Genomic DNA, 21050 nt, shown 5'->3' on the forward strand with positions numbered 1-21050 from the left:
AATCATTTGTCTCTCAAACAAACACAGCGGGAAAGTTCAATATTCCTCTCGTGTTCTTCAATTCCACAAGAGAAGGATGGCATACTTTTAACAGGCAGAAGCCAAAATTATTTCACAATGGGCTGTTTACTTGTGGACCTATTTTGCAGGCAGCGTGGAGGCGAGTGAGGAGTTTGTAGAGAAAGACAGGAGCTAACTGTCAGTTGAACCGCCACAAACGCAGAACACCCTGTGGAACTGCGCCTGCCACAAACATAATCGCCCATTTCTGAGCACTGGTCATTTTAAGGAGCGTGTGTGTGACTGCGGCAGAGAGGAGATGGTGAGTAAGTGAACACTACACAGAGAGACAGCCAGAGAGAGCTCCAGTACCGTGGGGATTCACATTCACACCCAAGGAATGGCGGAAGCAAGGAAGGCGGGGAGCGGTGCGGAGTGCCACTCTCCCACTGTGGCTTGCTGTGAGAACAAGGTCACAGTGTCCTCAAGAGGAAAAAGTGACAGCATGACAAACGGGGGAGGAAGAGTGGTGGGACGAGGGGGCAGGGCATGTTTACTRACATCTGAAACCGKCTGAGAGAGAACTGCCAAGTAATCGAGTTGGCCAAAATATTAACGTTAAAAGGTAACGAAAAAAACAATTACTTGCTTGTGTGGTGCCCCGAACCTCAAGCTTAGCGGGGCTAAGCCTGAACTCAATAAATCCTCGACCAAGGTTATACTCTCAACACTGAAAACGCCACATGGAAAAAATGCAACAGAAATAGCTGACCATATGTCCAGTGTAATTTGACCTGCCCCTTGTTTGTTGTATTGGAAGAGGAAAGTTCCACAGCCCTCGACAGGGGTAGCTCACGTGGTTAGCTGGTGCTAGATTTAATCTGGGCGAGTCTACAATTMCTATTTATATCAACACGGTGCCAGAATGCACATTTCACAGCTAAGCGACTGTCTCAAACCAGCTGTCCCTCTCTCGCCCAGTCCCCAAGGGCTCCTCGATGGCACCTCTTAACCATGGGGTGATGCACTTCAGTCGCAAATGCCACCGGGCCAAAAGGGACTTGGAAACAGAGGGCAAGACCGAAGAAAGTAAGGCTAGCTATGCCTGGAACAAAGGAGTTNAACCAGACTTGGAGGTATACCATTTTTTTCCTGAGGTCTTGCCTGATTTCTTTTGATTTTCCCATGATGTCAAGCAAAGAGTCACTGAGTTTGAAGGTAGGCCTTGAAATACATCCACAGGTACACCTCCAATTGACTCAAATCACGTCAATTAGCCTATCAGAATCTTCTAAAGCCATAACATCATTTTCTGGAATTTTCCAAGCTGTTTAAAGGCACAATAAACTTACTGTGTGTAAACTTCTGACCCACTGGAATTGTGATAGAATATTTCACTGTCTGTAAACAATTGTTGGAAAATTACTTGTGTCATGCACAAAGTAGATGTCCTAACAGACTTGCCAAAACTATAGTTTGTTAACAAGAAATTTGTGAAGTGGTTGAAAAACGAGTTAATGACTCCAATCTAAGTSTATGTAAACTTCTGACTTCAACTGTGTGTACGTGCATTGCAGGCGTTAATCTGACCAACCTATCCAAAAGGAGACCTACCATGCTGTCGAAAAAAAAATGTGGGTGTGTTAAAAGGGCCCGAGAGAGCCATACCCCTCTGAAAGGGGGCCGCCAAGCACTTTGAGGTGCTAAATTGAGACGCTGGTGCGCTTCGAAATGTCAGAACTGCCTTTATTCAAAAACCGACGATCAAGTCGTGAGGAGGCCTTCAACAAGGCTAAATAGAGGGCCATTTCAAAGTGCACGCAATGGTGCCCAGTATTAGACTGGCGAGGCTGAGTGGGGAAATGGAATAGGTCAATTCAAAATAGAAGTCTTCAGACCTAGCTCAAAACCCCCGCACACCTAGCATTTTGAGAGAAGGGAGAGTGGAACATGTCGGAGTAAAATGCAAGGCTCTCCATTCTGACACGCTCTCCCCATTACCTGGCTTCTATTGAGACGTTTTCCGACAGCACTGCGCCGCACGGAGGGCTCTTAAAAGCTTTGGGTCACACCACCATGGCAGCTTACTGTTGTGTGTGCTTATATGTAGACAGATCTGAGCTCACCATTTCCTCTGTGGCTAGGAATTGAGGTGCACAATACGATTCAAACAAAGACTAGGCTAACCTCAAACCTCACAAAGCAGACAATACAGCCTTCCGTAGGAATATGAAACACTATAGCTTCAAATCATGTTATGACAAAAGCAGCAGTCTAAGCTCTCAGACCCATCTCTCTCCGAGCTCTACCATAACACAGTTCAGCATCAAAACACCACCGCCAAATCTCCAAGGCATTTAGGTCATGGTACAAGGAAGTGGGAAAAATCTAGCTTCCACCTTTGTTTCCCTCTGACTAAAAAGCTTAAATTAGGCAGTGTGTGTTAATGCCGTGTCGTCAGTTCCCTCCCAACACACACGTTACGTTTTCCCTGGTGCTCCCTCCGATCACTGTTCATTTGTGAACTAGGCATGGTAATTGAGGTGTCTAATTGCTACCCATGCATTGTGAGGCGCGGCGGGAGGTCCACCTGACACTAATATGCGGCCTGGCGCGCGCCGTGCCAAGCCAGAGTCGAGTGGCATGCCGCCGCTTGCCCGCCTCTGCCGAGAGAGACGTTGCCATGACTTTCCCACACAATCATTTGTCTCTCAAACAAACACAGCGGGAAAGTTCAATATTCCTCTCGTGTTCTTCAATTCCACAAGAGAAGGATGGCATACTTTTAACAGGCAGAAGCCAAAATTATTTCACAATGGGCTGTTTACTTGTGGACCTATTTTGCAGGCAGCGTGGAGGCGAGTGAGGAGTTTGTAGAGAAAGACAGGAGCTAACTGTCAGTTGAACCGCCACAAACGCAGAACACCCTGTGGAACTGCGCCTGCCACAAACATAATCGCCCATTTCTGAGCACTGGTCATTTTAAGGAGCGTGTGTGTGACTGCGGCAGAGAGGAGATGGTGAGTAAGTGAACACTACACAGAGAGACAGCCAGAGAGAGCTCCAGTACCGTGGGGATTCACATTCACACCCAAGGAATGGCGGAAGCAAGGAAGGCGGGGAGCGGTGCGGAGTGCCACTCTCCCACTGTGGCTTGCTGTGAGAACAAGGTCACAGTGTCCTCAAGAGGAAAAAGTGACAGCATGACAAACGGGGGAGGAAGAGTGGTGGGACGAGGGGGCAGGGCATGTTTACTRACATCTGAAACCGKCTGAGAGAGAACTGCCAAGTAATCGAGTTGGCCAAAATATTAACGTTAAAAGGTAACGAAAAAAACAATTACTTGCTTGTGTGGTGCCCCGAACCTCAAGCTTAGCGGGGCTAAGCCTGAACTCAATAAATCCTCGACCAAGGTTATACTCTCAACACTGAAAACGCCACATGGAAAAAATGCAACAGAAATAGCTGACCATATGTCCAGTGTAATTTGACCTGCCCCTTGTTTGTTGTATTGGAAGAGGAAAGTTCCACAGCCCTCGACAGGGGTAGCTCACGTGGTTAGCTGGTGCTAGATTTAATCTGGGCGAGTCTACAATTMCTATTTATATCAACACGGTGCCAGAATGCACATTTCACAGCTAAGCGACTGTCTCAAACCAGCTGTCCCTCTCTCGCCCAGTCCCCAAGGGCTCCTCGATGGCACCTCTTAACCATGGGGTGATGCACTTCAGTCGCAAATGCCACCGGGCCAAAAGGGACTTGGAAACAGAGGGCAAGACCGAAGAAAGTAAGGCTAGCTATGCCTGGAACAAAGGAGTTGGGTTGTTCCACGAAATGGGATATTACATYAAGTACAAATTGTGCACCAATACTTTTAAAAGCCTGTTATATAAAATGAAGTGCCATTTAATATAGACCACATGGAKAATTCTATAAACCTGTTTTTTATATGAATAAAGGCTTAGTAAGTGCCAACATTCTGCATTGACGTCCCTCTCACTTCTAGGAAGATTTTCACCCATTTAATCCCAACTAGAGGTCGACCGATTATTGGAGGACCAAAACAATGCCGATACATCGGCCGATTCAATTTTTTTTTATTTGTAATAATGACAATACTGAATGAACACTCCTTTTACCTTAATATAATACAACAATAAAATCAATTTAGCCTCAAAGAAATGAAACCTGTTCAATTTGGTTAAAATAATGCAAAAAAAAGTCGGAGAAGAAAGTAAGTGCAATATATGCCATGTAAAAAAGATAACGTTTAGTTCCTTGCTCAGAACATGAGAAGGCTGGTGGTTCCTTTTAACATGAGTCTTCAATATTCCCAGGTAAGAAGTTTTAGGTTGTAGTTTTGGAATTATAGGACTATTTCTCTCTATACCATTTGTATTTCATTAACCTTTGACTATTGGATGTTCTTATAGGGACTTTAGTATTGCCAGTGTAACAGTATAGCTTTCCGTCCCTCTCCACGCCCCTACCTGGGCTCGAACCAGGAACACATCGACAACAGCCATCCTCGACGCATCATTACCCATCGCTCCACAAGAACAACTACTCCAACTCTGAGTGAGTGACGTCACCGATTGAAACTCTATTAGCGGGCGGCGCGCTAACTAGCTAGCCATTTCACATCGGTTACACCAGCCTAATCTCGGGAGTGGATAGGCTTGAAGTCAAACAACTCAATGCTTGAAGCATTGCGAAGAGCTGCTGGCAAACGCACGAAAGTGCTGTTTGAATGAATGCTTACGAGCCTGCTGCTGCCTACCATCGCTCAGTCAGACTGCTCTATCAAATCATAGACTTTACAACATAACACAGAAATACGAGCCTTGTCATTGATATGGTCGAATCCGGAAACTATCATTTCGAAAACAAAACATTTATTCATTCAGTGAAATACGGAACCGTTCCGTATTTTATCTAACGGGTGGCATCCCTTAGTCTGAATATTGCTGTTACATTGTACAACCTTCAATGTTATAATTATGTACAACTATGGCAAATTAATTACGGTCTTTGTTAGGAATAAATTGACTTCAGTTCGCAACGAGCCAGGCAGCCCAAACTGCTGCATATACCCTCACTGCTTGCACAGAACGCAAGAGAAGTGACAATTTCCCCAATTATAAGAAAGTCATGTTAGCAGGCAATATTAACTAAATATGCAGGTTTAAAAATATATACTTGTGCATTGATGTTTATGGTTAGGTTTGGTGCAATGACAGAGCTAAATCATCACCTGTTTGGCGAAGTAGGCGGTGATTCGATGAGAAATTAACAGGCACCGCATCGATTATATGTAACGCAGGACACGCTAGATAGCCTAGTAATATCAACCATGTGTAGTTAACTAGTGATTAAGTTAAGATTGATTGTTTATTATAAGATAAGTTTAATGCTAACTAGCAACTTACCTTGGCTTCTTGCTGCCCTCGCGTAACAGGTAGTCAGCCTGCAATGCAGACTCCTCATGGAGTGCAATGTAAGGCAGGTGGTTAGAGCGTTGGACTAGTAACCAGAAGGTTGCAAAAACAAATCCCCAAGCGGACAAGGTAAAAATCTGTCGTTCTGCCCCTGAACAAGGCAGTTAACCCACCGTTCCTAGGCCTTCATTGAAAATAAGATTGTGTTCTTAACCCCTCTGGGATATGTGGGACGCTAGTGTCCCAACATCCAGTGAAAATGCAGAGCACCAAATTCAAATAAATTACTATAAAAATTAGGATTTGATGAAATCACACATTCAATATACCAAATTAAATAACGTGACTACAAAATATCTCAAAAGTTACCTATAAGCTTTGTCCAAACATTTCAAACTACTTTTGCAATACAACTTCAGGTATTTTTTAACGTAAATAATCAATAAAATTGAAGACGGGATGATCTGTGTTCAATACGGAGGAAAACAACGTGTAGCGAGCCTCTGTAACGCTCCTCTAACAGAGAGTAAACTTCCCTCGAGCCTCATTCTGAACAGTGCTACTTCTTCATTTCTCAAAGGAAAACCCTCAACCAATTTCTAAAGACTGTTGACATCCAGTGGAAGCGATAGGAACTGCAAGAAGGTCCCTTAGAAATCTGGATTCCCAATAAACTCTTTGAAAAACTATTTGACTTCAAAAAAAAAAACTGAATGTTTTGCCTGCCAAATAAGTTGTTATACTCAGACATGATTCAAAAAGTTTTAGAAACGTCAGAGTGTTTTCTATCCAAATCTACTAATAATATGCATATCTTAGTTTCTGGGCATGAGTAGCAGGCAGTTTTAATTTGGGCATGCTTTTCATCCAAAATTCTGAATGCTGCCCCCTATCCTAGAGAAGTTAACTGACTTGTCTAGTTAAATAACGGTGTAAAAAAAAATCCAAATCGGTGTCCAAAAATACCGATTTTCCCGATTGTTATGAAAACTTGAAACCGGCCCCAAATAAAAAAAATTAAAAAAGGGGGGGGGGGGGGGGGAAATCGGCCAACCTTTAATCCCAACATTTCTTCAAGTTTCACCATCATTTAGTGTTGTGCTGTATACGTCTTTACTTATTCTGATAATCGAGCATGAAAAACTGCTCAGTACTAGAATTTGTGTCTCAAGGATCAAGTCTCAGCCCAGCCGATGTCTCCCTTTATAGCATGAGTGCACCGTGCCTGCTTCACTTAGCCTGCACAGGGAGCCTGGGTCTGGGCTGCATCATGTTGACTCCCCATTCATGCTGCAAGTGTTAACACTAATAATGCGACATGGCATGTAGAATCTGCTCGCTAAACAAAATATCCATACAGGCGAGAACACTTTACAACGCAAGAAGATACCGTTAGCTTCCAGATTTGTACACCATCTTCCCTTGCTCGCTTACAGCTGAAGCTTGATTCAATTCACTACCCTAGAACTTTGTTAGAAACTCAACATTTTCCGATTGTCACCAAAACTGTATTCATTTAAAATCAGACTCACGTCTCCCAAATTTCTCTTGCCTCAGCAAACGTTGCTTGTGAATGACATCCTTACTGGTTAAAGAGACAGCGCGCACTTTTACAATACAAGCACGCACCTGTACTGATCAATGTTGATCAGTACAATAAAATACATCCCACATGGAAGGGAAACTGTAGTCCCACAAAATCTACCAAAACAAGCTCAGTAACTCAATGCATGCACACTCCTATTGAATATGCATTCAGCTGTATAGTGAATAAGCCTAGGCGGTCTTGATTTGCCCAGTTTATCAGAGATTTACCCTTCAAATACATGATTACCATTATGTTATACACTTCGATTGCTTATACCAAAGTCAAATTGATTGTATAATCGATGCAGTCGTGCATGGCAGTCTCTGAAAAAMATTGACTTATTGAATTATATTGAACTCAAGATGCCCAACGATTAAACAGAGCAGCAGCTGAGTTTGTCTGGATCAAGTGTCGTGTTTTATACACGTCCCCACTATGAYGTTGGAATAATACGGTGAAAATGATAATGCCCTTTTAGTGTAAGCTGTTTGAAAARGCCGCCTGAAATTTCTGCCCGTTTTGTTGCGATGGAGTTCTGGCCTGMCTGCAGACATAAATTAGTTAGAMGAATAAGAAAGCGGTCCAAATCTGCCAATAAATCGCCAGTTTTCCCCTCTCAGACCACTCCCAGACAGTACTAGCAAAATTCTTGCTTGAGAAATAGCTCTTTGCTAAGAAGCCACTTGTTTCTATTGACCATTTTAGTTGAAAACAAAATCATATTAAGGTACTTAAATTGTTACCCAGAAACAATTAAGATAACAGCTGCATTGGACATTACCAATAAATAAATTGTGAAGCTTGCACACAAGCTTCAATTCCCTTGTCACAAGGGGATTTATGGCTGACTTAAGAAATCATCAACTGTTATTTATACATGTTACTTTATTTGGCACCTTAAGTCTTTATTTTTTATTCTCTTGCAATGGGAACACATGTTTATTAATTTGAACATGTGCTCTTTATGACAGCATGTTAAAAAGTAGGTGAAATCAAATTTSACCAAGTCAGACTTCTCAAAAGGCACCAAAWTGGTGGAACAACCCAGCTATACTTAYGTTTAACTTCTYCGGCATACTGGTTATTGTTCGGAATTTCTGATGACTGACGTGCCCAAAGTAAACTGCCTGTTACTCAGGCCCAGAGGCTAGGATACGCATATAATTGGTAGCATTGGATAGAAAACACTGAAGTTTCTAAAACTGTTAAAATAATATCTGTGAGTATAACTGATATGGCAGGCGAAAAYCCAAGGAAAATCCATCCAGAAWTKTTTTTGTTTGTTGAGATCACAGGCCATTTCAGTGCTAGCCTATGGGATATACAAATAGGCAGGACCCAGATTGCAGTTCCTGTGGMTTGCCCTAGATGTCAACAGTCCTTAGAAAGGGTTTCAGGCTTGTTTATGGAAAAATKAGCAAGTAGTTGGATAAMCTACAAGGTGTCTCATTAGAAAAGTAGTCTTTTTGGCACATGAATGAGGTGCGCGCTCTTCATTAGWTATTTTCCCTATTGAACATACTATTCTCCTTAAATWTCATCATTTATTTAGATAGAGTACCTGAGGATTAATTAGAAACATCGTTTGACTTGTTTGGATGAACTTCACCGGTCACTTTTTGGATTTGTTTGTATGCATGTTGAACGAGTGTATTACCGAGATCATTTGCGCCAACTAAAGACTTTTTGTGATATAAAGGACTTCATCAAACAAAACGTCCATTCATTGTGTAGCTGGGACCCTTGGGATTGCAAACAGAGGAAGATCTTCAAAAAGGTCAGCGATTTATTTCATCGCTATTTGTGATTGTGACGYMTGTGCTGGTTGAAAARGTATTTTGATGTGGGGCGCTGTTCTCAGATAATCGCGTGGTATGCTTTCGCMGTAAATCCTTTTTGAAATCTGACAACGTGGTTGGATTAACAATTGAAGCTTTTAAATTATGTATTACGACATTTGTATTTTGAATTTCGCGTWCTGCAATTTCACCGGATGTTGTCGTAGGTGTCCYGCTAGCGGTTCATGCGCCCAAACAGGTTTAAGGAGCCCTCTTMAATAGCAGTCAAAAGGGGAACTAAGTTGAAGCGCTTATAAAGTATCACAGTCCCAACTGCTTTTGCCATGTCCAAGCGCTTCTGAAATCCACCTCCATCTATTCCAAGACGACATTTCTTCACAGTTCCTAAAGCACTAGAAGGAACTGTAGTCTAAAAGCTCTCATACAAGCTTCATAAAGCATGAGCAAGCATTGGTTGAATCAAGATGTATCTAGGAAGAGTCACCTCAGTCTGAACARCAATACATGCAATCATATTTCAACCTATCAATTGCCAACCCAGGCGTTGAAATACTGCCTTCGAAATTCTGGGCATCGCACTGACGTTTTTCCCAACTTGGAACTCAATTGCGCATTCTGCTGAGAATTGCAACACCTCCTACAGAAAGGTCATTGCAGTGAGCCGCATCTGAAGACATGGTTAGAGGCAACTACAAACTAAGCCCTGAATTTTTATKTTAAACTACACGAAGTTGGTGTTTCCACAACCACCTTCAAAAAAGGCACAGTTCTTCAGGAGTTGGGTTGTGATCATAGTAGCGTGAACACATCGTCTCCAGTGGTTGATGACTCCAGCACRTAAGATCTTTTTTCCCTGTGTTTGCAGAGGTCCCCAGTGATTTAGGCCTTGTTTGATCAGAGGACAGAGCGTCGCCTGAGGGACAGGTTATTATCCTCTGTCTCCCGTCTGCAATGCAACATCAAGGCTCAGAGACATGGTGAGGTGGGGGGGTTGGACAGGGTGGTGACTTAAGACGGCTGACTGTTCACACTACGAGAGGTGCCTCATTGTGAATGGGCGATAAACTTTGCATTGCCTTTTTAAAAGGTTTGGGCTATCAAGTGCACAATTACCCAATATGTACAGTTTCTAACATCAGAGGCCTGTGGGGGYGGACCGAACAAAGCGGAAGTCAATATGCATGGAGCTCAGAATTTTGGCTAGTTGGTGCACACGTCTAATTGACTTCAGTGGTATTTATGTGGTCTTGTAGTAGTTGTCATTTGAACAACTTTAAATAGATGTTCACCTACGTGCATGGGCATCCACCAGAACCGGAGTTTCTTGAATAAGCCCCAGCGACTACCTGCMACCTCAAACAGCCCAGCCCCAGTGGCATCCCTGGGGCTCCAGTCCCCTGCAGCCATGGCTCAATTTCTCTCACATTAACTCATCCCCCCACCACCTAGCTCTGTCACATACTTGCCTCCTCCCCATTGCTCCAGCCACTGGCRGGCTGGGCCTGCCCCTGGAGGGAGCTGCAAACTGAATTATTGAGAGCTGAAAAACGGCAGAGGTAATGGCTCCTGAATAAACAGACTGCATTATCCCCTGCTGCCTCTGTTTCCAGGGAAGTTTGGGAGAACACAGGGCAGTTCAGGGAGGGGAAACTATAGCTGGCTGACAGAGGGAAGGTGTTCTTGGTTWTGAGGGAGGAATGCTCTCCCATGTGGGTGGTACTGTTAGTGGCAGTGCTAGGGGTGACAAGAGGTGGAGGGGGTTTAATTAATTAATGTAAACACTTATTTTCAGGTAAGTTGATTGAAAACACATTCATAAAGTTACACCAAGGGAAAGTGTTGCCTTCTCTGCCTCCCATACTTACTACCCCATTCTCACCCCCGTCAATTTTCCCCTCTGAAATTGTCMATTTCTGGGACAGAAATAAAATCAAAACTTACGAGGCATAAGCTATATTAATATTTTGTTACTCCTTTATTTTATATTACATTCTTAAAAKCATCACCCTTGTCGTTTCCAGAAAAATATTTATTAGAGGCAGTTAAAACTGCTGGTCCATTTTTCGGCCTGTAATTGCAGCGAGCACCAGACAGGTCTCAGGGCCATAGAAAGACAAATGAAGGGAGATAAGCTACCACGGCTCATCAAACCTTAAGATTATAAAAGTAATCAGATGAGCTGCGAGGAGCAGTCATCTAAATGAGGTGTGCGTTGGCATGCGTGTAAAACCTCTAATGCACAATCGAATTCTGAAAAAAGATCAGAATTAGCACACAAAAAACCTAGCCAGCGCTGTGATAATGAACAGACGCCAAAGGAGATTATAATAAATGGAAAACAAGCCAAGAATGAGGGTGGTGTTATAGATACAAGTTATCCACCCCTAGAGCTGTAAACTGGAGCTTCTAGGAGTGAGGCTCCGGTGGGAATCCTTGTGCATTGTTGCCTTCTGCTGCTGCCCCTCTTCTAGCGAAGCAGCAGAGCCTCCAGGCAGGCGGGGGTCCTTCGTGGAGGGGATAAAGTACACTTATCCCGCCTTACTTATGCAAATGCATGTAATGTAGCACTGCTGCCTAACAAATTAACTACACTGAGGCGGCAGATGAAGAGGGGGGAAAGGATCCGAACCACCCAAAAGAACACATCTGGCTACAAAATAATGTGCTGCCRCATTGTCAATGTTTTGAAAGGTGTCGTAGAAATGGTAGAAGTGGTTGGCATTTGCTTTCAGAATCTCTCAGAAATGTCTCAGACTACATCTATAAAGGAGGAAGCTGAGTCAAGCCACTGATGAAAAGTGAAGAATTCCACAGTGGTTACATCAAAACTAAGTAGTAAGAGTGATAGATCAGTCCAACGTTGTGTTTGACCCTTCCTCTTGTTGGGTTGCCGCCATATATCCAGGACTTACGGCAGATCAACTATATTCAGCCGAGGGCCAAATTATCTCGAGTGGATGATCAGGAGGCAGAAACTACAAATAATTTGTAGAACACAAATTGACAGCAAGAAACACAACAGATTTGACTAAAATCATTTTAAACCTTGCTTAGATTTGTATACGATCACCTCTTATGCGTGGGAATAGTTTGGAACAGATTTTCACAATGGCGCCGATTTGCTGGTGTTTTTAGTCTTCTGTCCAACAAATTAAAAACATGATTTTGTTTGTCAGAACTTGTGGGAGGGTGGAGTAAATAAAATCAGTTGGGTAACCCCTTTCAGAAATCCAAACAGCTCCGAACTACACCGTGGCCAAGCCCAGAATAGACCCAACACTTTGCCAGGGCCCTTGTCACTTTAGAGGGCACTTTCCACTGAGAAGCCTTTCCATAACCTAGAGTCAAGTATATTTTACGCTTGGGGGGGGGCATGACTAACCACCAAATCTAACCAATCAAAATGGCTGTTTTACGACAAGCCGGTTGGAAGTGAGTCTCAAATCCGAGTTAAGTAGACAAAAGGGGGGGGGCAGCAAATAAACCAATGAGCTCACCTTCTTTCTGTCTCTCATGGAGCTCTTTCCTCGCACCATGATTTTGCATCCAGTTTCTGCTTCCAGCTGCTTGGCGGTGAGTCCGCGAGGCCCCAGGATCCTGCCCACAAAGTTATACTGCAGAGAGGGGGAAGAAAAACGTTACAGGTCAAAAGAGTATTTCACATTTAGACTGCAGTGTAGATAATCACTTGGGCACTATGAATCATGTGTCATGTGTCAGCCTACTTATCTGAAATCATGTGATACTTAGGTCTCATAGGATGCAGACAAAAGGTTTTACACCGCCAGCCCTTGCACTTCACTTTCCCTTGGGGGAATCCCCATTGAAAACGGATGCAGTTTTATTGCCATCTTAAGCGGAGGTCCAATTCACCAACTTTGCCCCCCTCAGCCCTCAATTTAGCTCTAGGAGCGAGTGAACAACTTGTCACTTGCGGGGAAGATATGACCSACAATTCAATGCAAACTGTAATGACATGTCAAACTCGTAACCATGAAGTGCCAAATGTAATCAACAGGGCTGCATTTTCAGCATGTCAGAAAAGTATGAAGCTAGCTTCCTAAACAAAAAAATAAGATCTACACAGATTTTAGCATTGGCAAATTGGCTTAGTCTCGTAGTGAGGCGCCTACACAACATTGCTAGGTTCATATTWTTTTTTTGCAATTCTGAAATGTATTGGAATAAATCACCAAACTATCTAGCTACCCGACAGGAGTGCTAGCTAGAAAACTTTAGCTTACTAGGTACATCAATAGCTTTTGGTTGGTTGTTTTTAAGCTCAGATTCCACATTTCCACGTCGCCTGTCCGATCATCACTCTCCCTCGCTTGGGCAAAGATGTGACGATGTAAAACGTCATTCAAGGGCTGAGGGTTGTCTACTTCGAGTTCGAAACGCAGACATATAATTGTTCAAACCCTCATTTAATATGAGTCAGTCAACCTCTGTTGCTTTGCTCTTCCATAGCGCTCAACATGTGATATCAGTTCATTGCTACCACGACAGCAGATTTCAGAGAACAAGTATCCAGTGTGACCTTAAGGGTCCCCTTCTTTTTCCTGGCCTAATATAAAAACAGAATAAATTCAAGAGCACAGGTACGAGTCTCACGTTCCCGATGGTGCGCCCTGCTGCCTTGCAAATATTACGGAACCACACTGGGTTCGCCAGAAAGCAGGCTGAAAATGAATTCTTTGGAGGGGAAAATAGAAATGAAACTACTTTCAGGGAATTATGGGGGGGGGGGTTGGGGGAGTGAGGTGAAGGCTCTGCTCGACAATTTTCTTATCGAGGCCCTTTCACTCGTGAGTGGCTTTGAGGCTTTGTACCAAAGGGAACGTATTTACAGACGTAATCCTCTCCACTTGAAACTGGTTTCCACTAGGATAAAGGAACAATGTCAAAATAATCCACAACAATTTTTTGCCTAAATAAAAACAGAAGAATGGGTCGAGAAGGGAGGACAGTTGAAAAGGTAAACAAACTGGGCATGTTTACCACATGCAGTGCTAAGCTGAGAACGTGACGGGTATGAGATCCATAACTCTATTCAGAGGGGCATTTATCATACAAAATTCCTAGACCTGTTCAATGGTCATATGGCACAGCACTAAGTTATGGTTGGCACAACTTTATTAGGTATGAAATCCATGCTTAATAATTCTTCAAAAATCTAATTAAGTCCACAAGGCCAGCATTGTGCATATATCTGAGAGACATGTTGTAGTCATTCTAGGAGTTGCCTACTAACAAAGGCCTATCCTTTCCAGACCCTTTGCTTCCCTGTGGATTACGTTACTGTGGAGCTGGCGTAGACAAGCAGGCAGGCTAGGGCAACGTCTGTTTGGCAAACTCTAGTCACTAGACTGGTGTGGGGTGGTGACGGCAGGGCATGGGGGGGGGGGGGGGGCACCTGTCCTCCTGCCCCCTCTAGTCACCCAGTAGAGAATATAGCGATAAACTCTGGCTGTGTTCCGATCCCCCTGCCACCTTAGGCAGCGGAGGAGTGAACTGTCGGTCTGCATCAGGCGAGAAGCAGAAGGCGACAAGAGGACTGGCGCCCAGGCACAGCCTCTATCCACGGCCGGCCACCAACGGCCTTCCGCCATCAGTCTAGCATCAGAAGCACACGCTCATAGACAGAGGCGACAGGAGCAAGCTCCCTGGGTGAAGCATAACCTTTAAAGCTAGCTAGTGCGCCCAAGCTTACTCTGTCATAAGATAAGAAAATAGCTAGAGCTAATGTCTTTGACAGTGCACACTGCATGATAATTCACACCGTCTGTCAGCATGGCCATGGATATTTAAGGTCAGACAAGCTCAGTGTTTATCAAACCCCAGCCAGTGACAAATGCTTGCGTGGTATACTATAAATTACTGGCCAATTACTCTGCTATATGTTTATTTGAAGACATAGCCAGAGAAACCCACACTAGCAGCTCTAATCCCCATCTGAGGAGAGTCGGTTATGAAAGGAGGTCCTATACTGATAGGGAAATATCCTTTTACCATGGATCTCTCTGCAACTGCTCTCAAGATAGAAGTGAATTCTGCCTTGCTATGAATATGTTGATGCTGATTGTACATGACAGAGCAGGGGCTTGCTGGAAAGTGGGGGAATTGCTCACTTTGAGTACTGGGACAAGACAGGAATTCCTGCCACAAGGGGCAGGGTAGGTCCCACTGTCCCTCCCAAAGTTGAGCCAGTTTTTCTAATGGCTTTAAAAAGACAACCCTTTGACATGCATGATATGGGTGGTGATAAGTGGTTCAAGGACATATGGTTGTGGAGGAGGTTGGGGGTACATATCTATTCTTAAGAGGGATGGGGGGGGGTGAGTCTTTTTCAGTATCCCCCTGGTAATGGAATGACGTGTGGGCAGCAGCCATGTTGTGATGGCGACCGTTGTTACCGAGAAAGGAGGGAGCAGGCGACTGGCCGAGCTGTTAACTCGCCCTCCACTCCAGGAAAATTCAGCGCTGCTCATAAAATGTCAGCTAACGCAGGGCCACAAACGATACTCATCACATAATTCAACAGCATAGATGAAAAAGCAGTGATTCGACAAACCGGGGACTTGAAATCAAAAGTCCACATGTGCAAGAACTGTCCCCATATGGCGTTGTAAACAACCCTCATTTTACTCACCGTGGAATAAAGTCTATGCTGCAGCAAAGATTCTACATTTTTCCTCAGGTGGTAACATTTAAAAATGTCGTCATTTAGCAGACTTATCCAGAGCGTCTTACAATAATGAATGCATACAACAACTTTATATTGGTCCCACGTGGGAATCGAACCCACTACCCTGGCATTGCAAGTGCCGTGCTCTACCAACTGAGGTAACCGCCCTCATAAGCCACTGGAATGTATAAAATACAGAAAGCTAAGTGTGTGTGACCTATCAGAGAGGTGGTTACAGTTCCAAGACCTGCCAGGAAGTCACTAACCGCCCTTCCTTTCTAAAATAAAGCTGTTGTGTTCTAAAATGAGTCAGAGGCTGTGCCAGGAAATCCGACCATTCTAAACCAAAAAGACGCRAGTGAGCATGTATGTGGGGGAGGGGGGTCATGTTGGCCAAAGGTCACACTACCAGCTTCATCCCCCTGTCCCCTTGAATTGTCAGAAAGGGGCACTTAGAATCTGGAGAAGGTTTGGTGGCATGCAAGGAACGTTTGGCTAAACAAGTTAGTATGTATGCAGGTGTCACGKCATCCCTTTTAACAATCAAACATGGCTGACAACTGGTAGCTATGGCCACAGGGCGGTACTATAACGAGACAACGTCCATCTAGTTAAAACACATGGTAAATATGAGCAGCGCCAACAGCCAGACTGACTAACCAACCATATAATCAGCATCCATCAATTCTGTCAATCACTGGAGAGAAACTGATTTGATTTCCAGCAGTGACTGTACAAATTGCAAATTCAGGCTATGAACCTCCATCCCGCCACCTCATCTTTTTTTTGTATCCGTTGAATGAAATGCATGCATAAGCGATCTATTTATTTTGCAAACTCAACAAGAACTCCGCTGGCTCTCTGCGGAGGCCGTTCTCAGAGCAGCCAATTCCCCTTCCTAATTTAAGGCATTAGGAGATTAGAGACACTGGGACCTTTCGTCACCAGTTTCTCTCCCTGACTTTCATTTCAGTTTCCTCCAGCCCCATGCGAATCAACACTCACAGCCACCACCCTCCCCCCTGCCTGGGCCCCCACTTCGAGGGCCTCCCAGGACGGGGGCTTAGAGTGACATTAAAAGGGGCTTTGTTTACCCCCCTTATCAGCACTCGGCAGGCGGAGGGGGCTGACCGGGGGCGCGGAGAGAAACTCCTTGCCTACGCCCCGCTCTTCGCTCTGAAGTTGTCTGGCTCCCCTGGGCCCCAAAGCAGGGAGCAGGCGGGTTACCAATTTAAGGACGTATACAATGTAAAAATATTTGCTTGCCTCAACCGCAGCTCTGGATAAGGAAGTTTAAAATTATTTTTTACTTGTTAGTGGCGATGTGCCTCACTGAGTGTATGGGGGGGGGGCAGGGATGAGAACAAATTATCTTAGGCCAATTGTGTAAATTAGCAAACATTTTCATACAGTGAGATGAGTGAAACAAGAATGCCTACCTAAGGCACTGCACAGAGTTGCGACATGTTTCCCACCAAGAACTGACACCCTGGGTTATTGTGCCACATATCCATATTGCCCGGTTCCTTTTACCAGGGGAGATGAGTATGGTCTGTTGGAACACATTTACATTGCAGAACATGACTGCAACCTCTCCCCATGCACTGTAGACATGTCTCTCAGCAGCATGACTGGCAAACTCAGAGCAGAAGTGACCTTCAAACCACAGAGGATACCCCCCCCTCTCCTAATAACACTCCTTGTACATAGGAGCCCTACCAAGCAGAGGTCTTGCAGTTACACAAAACACTATTTGCTGCGCATATATGGCAGCACACCACAGACAGGGCTGTATACTTTCACCTCTAATCAACCCCAACAGTCCACTCCTACCTGCTGTTCTGTCAACGTCTGCAAATCAGACCCTTCTTCCCTGTGCTGGATCACATCGACCTCCCTTTGCATTTCTGTCTCTCCTCTCCTCCCCCCCCCCCCAAATCCCTCACTAGAATAAATCAATACTCTTACTACTATACATGCCGTCTCCCAGGTGACATTTGGGGTTTATCATTAATTAATCGGTGGCTGAACCATTAATACTAGCCGGCGTATCATTCAATTGATCAGATTTTCACCTTTGCTATGCTCCATGCCCACGTCCCCCATCAGACAGACAGGATAGGGGGAGAACAAGTGATTGGAGCACGGCGCTGCCCCTGCCCATTACTAATTAACCTTCGTCAAGTAACAGTGCCTGGGCACATCTGGAGGGTTCTCGTTCTCCAACCCAGACCCAGGGCATGTCTCACACGGGACTGGTGCCACCAGGGCTAACAAATTAACCCCCTCTGCTCCACCTGGGTCATGTTCAGTAGGGCACAAAAATAGAAAATGTTCCAAAAGCAGTGAGGTACTATCTGAACTTGTCCAATAACTTTGCTTTGTTGTAGAATGTTTTGCTACCACGTGCTTTAAAACGAACACAACCCTGGGCAAGGGGGACTAGGATGGGATGGGTAATTGTACTGGGATAGCAGTTGGTGGTCCGAGATGAATTCCCAGAATCAGATTGTACCCTCAGTCAGGAWGGCTGGAGAAGCAAGCAAGAGGGAAAATGTGACCAGATACTTGACTTGTGAAATTTTCACATCAAAGCACACATTTAGCACCTAATCAGCTTGCCTTTGATACATTTGTTTGGGGGGGTTTATTTGGGGTTGCAGCTGACGAAATGGCCTGGTTTTCAAGGCGGTGGGTGGGGTGAGGAAAATGGAGGATTGGCACCGAAGGCAAAGTTCATGGAGTAATATGCAAAGAGGCAGAAAAATCTCAATAACTGTTCATCAGAGCATCGAGTTAATCAGCATAAGTCAATCACAAATCCTCAGACGAGGCTGAGCGCACACGCGTTGAGTCACAGAGCATACACTGTGCAGACGATACAGCCCAATCTCCGTCAGCAAGTCAGATATTCAAATAATTTTAGTCCGTTCCTTTAATTGGGGTTATACTAAATTCACAGACTGTGCTTGCAGAGCTAAACCGGATTGTTATTTGTTCCGATCCTATCTGGGATGCCCCTGAATGGATTTCAAACTTACCAGAAGACAAAAACACTGACAGTCAATGCAATATTACACTGTACAAGCACAGGTATGATTTCTGTATGTAGATTGTTACAGACGGGCTGGGTGTGAATGGAGCATGTAAGAAGGCCAAGTGGGTGTGTGTGTTTGTGCGGTTGCGCACGAGTATGTGTGTAGGCCAAGGGTAAGTGAATGAGTGTGCTTGCTGATCGCCTTCGACAGCAGTCGCTGTGGTGGTTGGGATGCGGAGTGACTCCTACGTCATGTTTAATCCACCCGCAACAGGTCTATTACTGATGTTTGATCCCTCATGAAGAACCTGCTTGTTTTACACTTCATTCTCACTAGTCTACACCACAGGGAAAATACATACACAGATCTGGATCCACATTCATCACAACATCTTTCGACTCCCCCTCTTTTCATCAGTCCTTCTCTGATCAACAAACACTAATCCACTCCAACCAGACTTAAATCATGTTTGGGCTGTGAYAGATCATAGGCTTTAGGTAGAGTACAGAAATCCTCAATCATCTCCATCCTCATCAGAAAAATGTAACATTTTTAAAAATGTATTATTAAAAAAAAACGAACAATTCAAATGAGTCCCTACCAGCCCATCTCCAGTTCCATTAGTGTGGTGTSTGGCCATGTCTAATGACATGTTTCCCACGGGGCCCCGCTTAATTACTTTCTCTGTGGAGGGACCCGGCCCAGGGTCAGTGCACTAGACCGCCTACAACACGCTCCCTTCTCAGTTCTTTCCCTCTGATGAAATTACCTTTTCACACTCTGTGGCTAACACTCAAGTAAACTTCTAAGTGGAAAGGACGCCTTCAGACCCTATACTACAGCTAATAGACATCACGCATTTTATGAACAACAAAAAAAATACCCAAGAGTCAAAACTGGGGGTGAGCGTAATGGTACAATCCCACTAGCCCCTGCTGGGTTGTGAAGACCTGCTGGTTGTAGAGAAGACAATGGAGCCGAAATGGCAGTGGGACCTTGACTGATCATTATGGCTGACGGGGAGAGTGGTACACCAGAAGGATGCGTTGTTTCCTAACGCATCTCCTTTCTCCCTTGTCACTCTGGGTAAAAGGACGCCTACTTGTCACAGCGCTCACCCAATGACACACAGGGGTGGGTATTGCTGCAGGCTTCTTGCCCACCTGCCAAAAGAATGTGTCCACAGTGGCCTCTAATGTCCCTAGCAGCGGCGATCGCTGAGGTAAAATCAGCTCTGCACACAGAAATTAACTAGATACGACACTGGCACTCTATTTTGCATTATTTCACTCAGGCTCACTCAGAGCCTTTCCCTCCAGCCCACAGAATGATTTATGCTGAACGGGAGCAGTTTTCTATTGAGGCAGATCAATTGTGACACGTTTATAAAAATAAAAAAAACATTTTAGACTATTTTTCACGACGCTGTCGCTTAGTGTAAAGTCATTGTTGTTACAGGGAGRGGGGGAGGTGTCATCTCCACAAATAGGTTAGGAAAATCAAAASAGACCCTACCCACCGGCAACGCTAAGTGTTTCATTTTTTTTCATATGGTGGCAGCGGTCTAAAATCTTCAATGACTTCCAAAAATGGGGGATAATAAGAAATCCTACCAAAAATATACATAAACTGACTAACACGAAAGTGACAAAATAATCTGAGCAAATGGGGAGTAAATAAACACCTTCCACTTTCTAAACGGGTTAATAAGAGCCCACAGCGATTGCTTTTTTTAAAGCACCGATTCATCAACAAAACACTGGGAAGTCATTTGAGACGCTCAATTGGAGTCATTTTGCTTCAAATCCCCAGTAAGAACCTGCAAATTAAGACTGGGGGGGGGGGGGGTTTCAAACAGCTGTTACCGTGCCAACAGGTTCCGTTGCAGCCGCGGCGACTGAGGGCTAACAATTATTTTTAAACCCACAACAGCCGTGGTAGACTACAGTAAAGTTAGGGACAGTCACGCCAGACAGCACATTCTAGTGGGGGAGGGGACGAGATGAAGCTTATTTGAATAAAGAATAATAACAGACCTCAAACAACCTAGAATTAAGTTGGCGGCAGAGAAGAACATTATTGAATCTAAAGACGGCACAATGGACTAACAATCTGTCAACTACTGTTGGCTGGAATCTAACCTAGTCATTTAATTTTATGCAAAGCCAAAGCATGCTTAGGCAACACACAGCCAGAGGATCTATAGGCGGCCAACGGCTCCTTAAAAAAAGAACCCTTTCCAGTTTGACCCGTTTTCCAGACCAGTTGCTCAACAGCCTACGTCCAACAGRGTGTCCCATTTCATAAACTCAGCAGGCAGCCTCAAGCAGGTGGGGGCTAGGCTTACCTCAGCCTAGAAAGACACCCACAATCCCTTACTCTACACACAACCCATTGGGGATCTTCGGGGGTGTGGAAGGGAGACACAAATGGGGTGAGTAAAGGAACAAGGGAGTGAAGTGACTCCATTTGGAGGTCAGAGGAAGGAATGAGGGTTTC

At 44.5% G+C, this 21050-nt stretch overlaps 1 protein-coding gene across 4 annotated transcripts in view; it reads right to left on the reverse strand.

Annotated features, from left to right (window-relative positions):
* qkia (QKI, KH domain containing, RNA binding a) overlaps window positions 1–21050 on the reverse strand; it is an 84385-nt gene that overhangs the window by 34549 nt on the left and 28786 nt on the right. For all 4 annotated transcript variants that reach the window (XM_024135095.2, XM_024135093.2, XM_024135094.2 and 1 more), the window contains exon 3: window positions 12323–12439. In XM_024135095.2, coding sequence (XP_023990863.1) covers window positions 12323–12439 — 117 coding nt within the window. The remainder of the gene's footprint in view (window positions 1–12322; window positions 12440–21050) is intronic.

Source organism: Salvelinus sp. IW2-2015, unplaced genomic scaffold, assembly GCF_002910315.2.
Source record: "Salvelinus sp. IW2-2015 unplaced genomic scaffold, ASM291031v2 Un_scaffold83, whole genome shotgun sequence".
Classification (NCBI taxonomy): Eukaryota; Metazoa; Chordata; class Actinopteri; order Salmoniformes; family Salmonidae; genus Salvelinus; species Salvelinus sp. IW2-2015.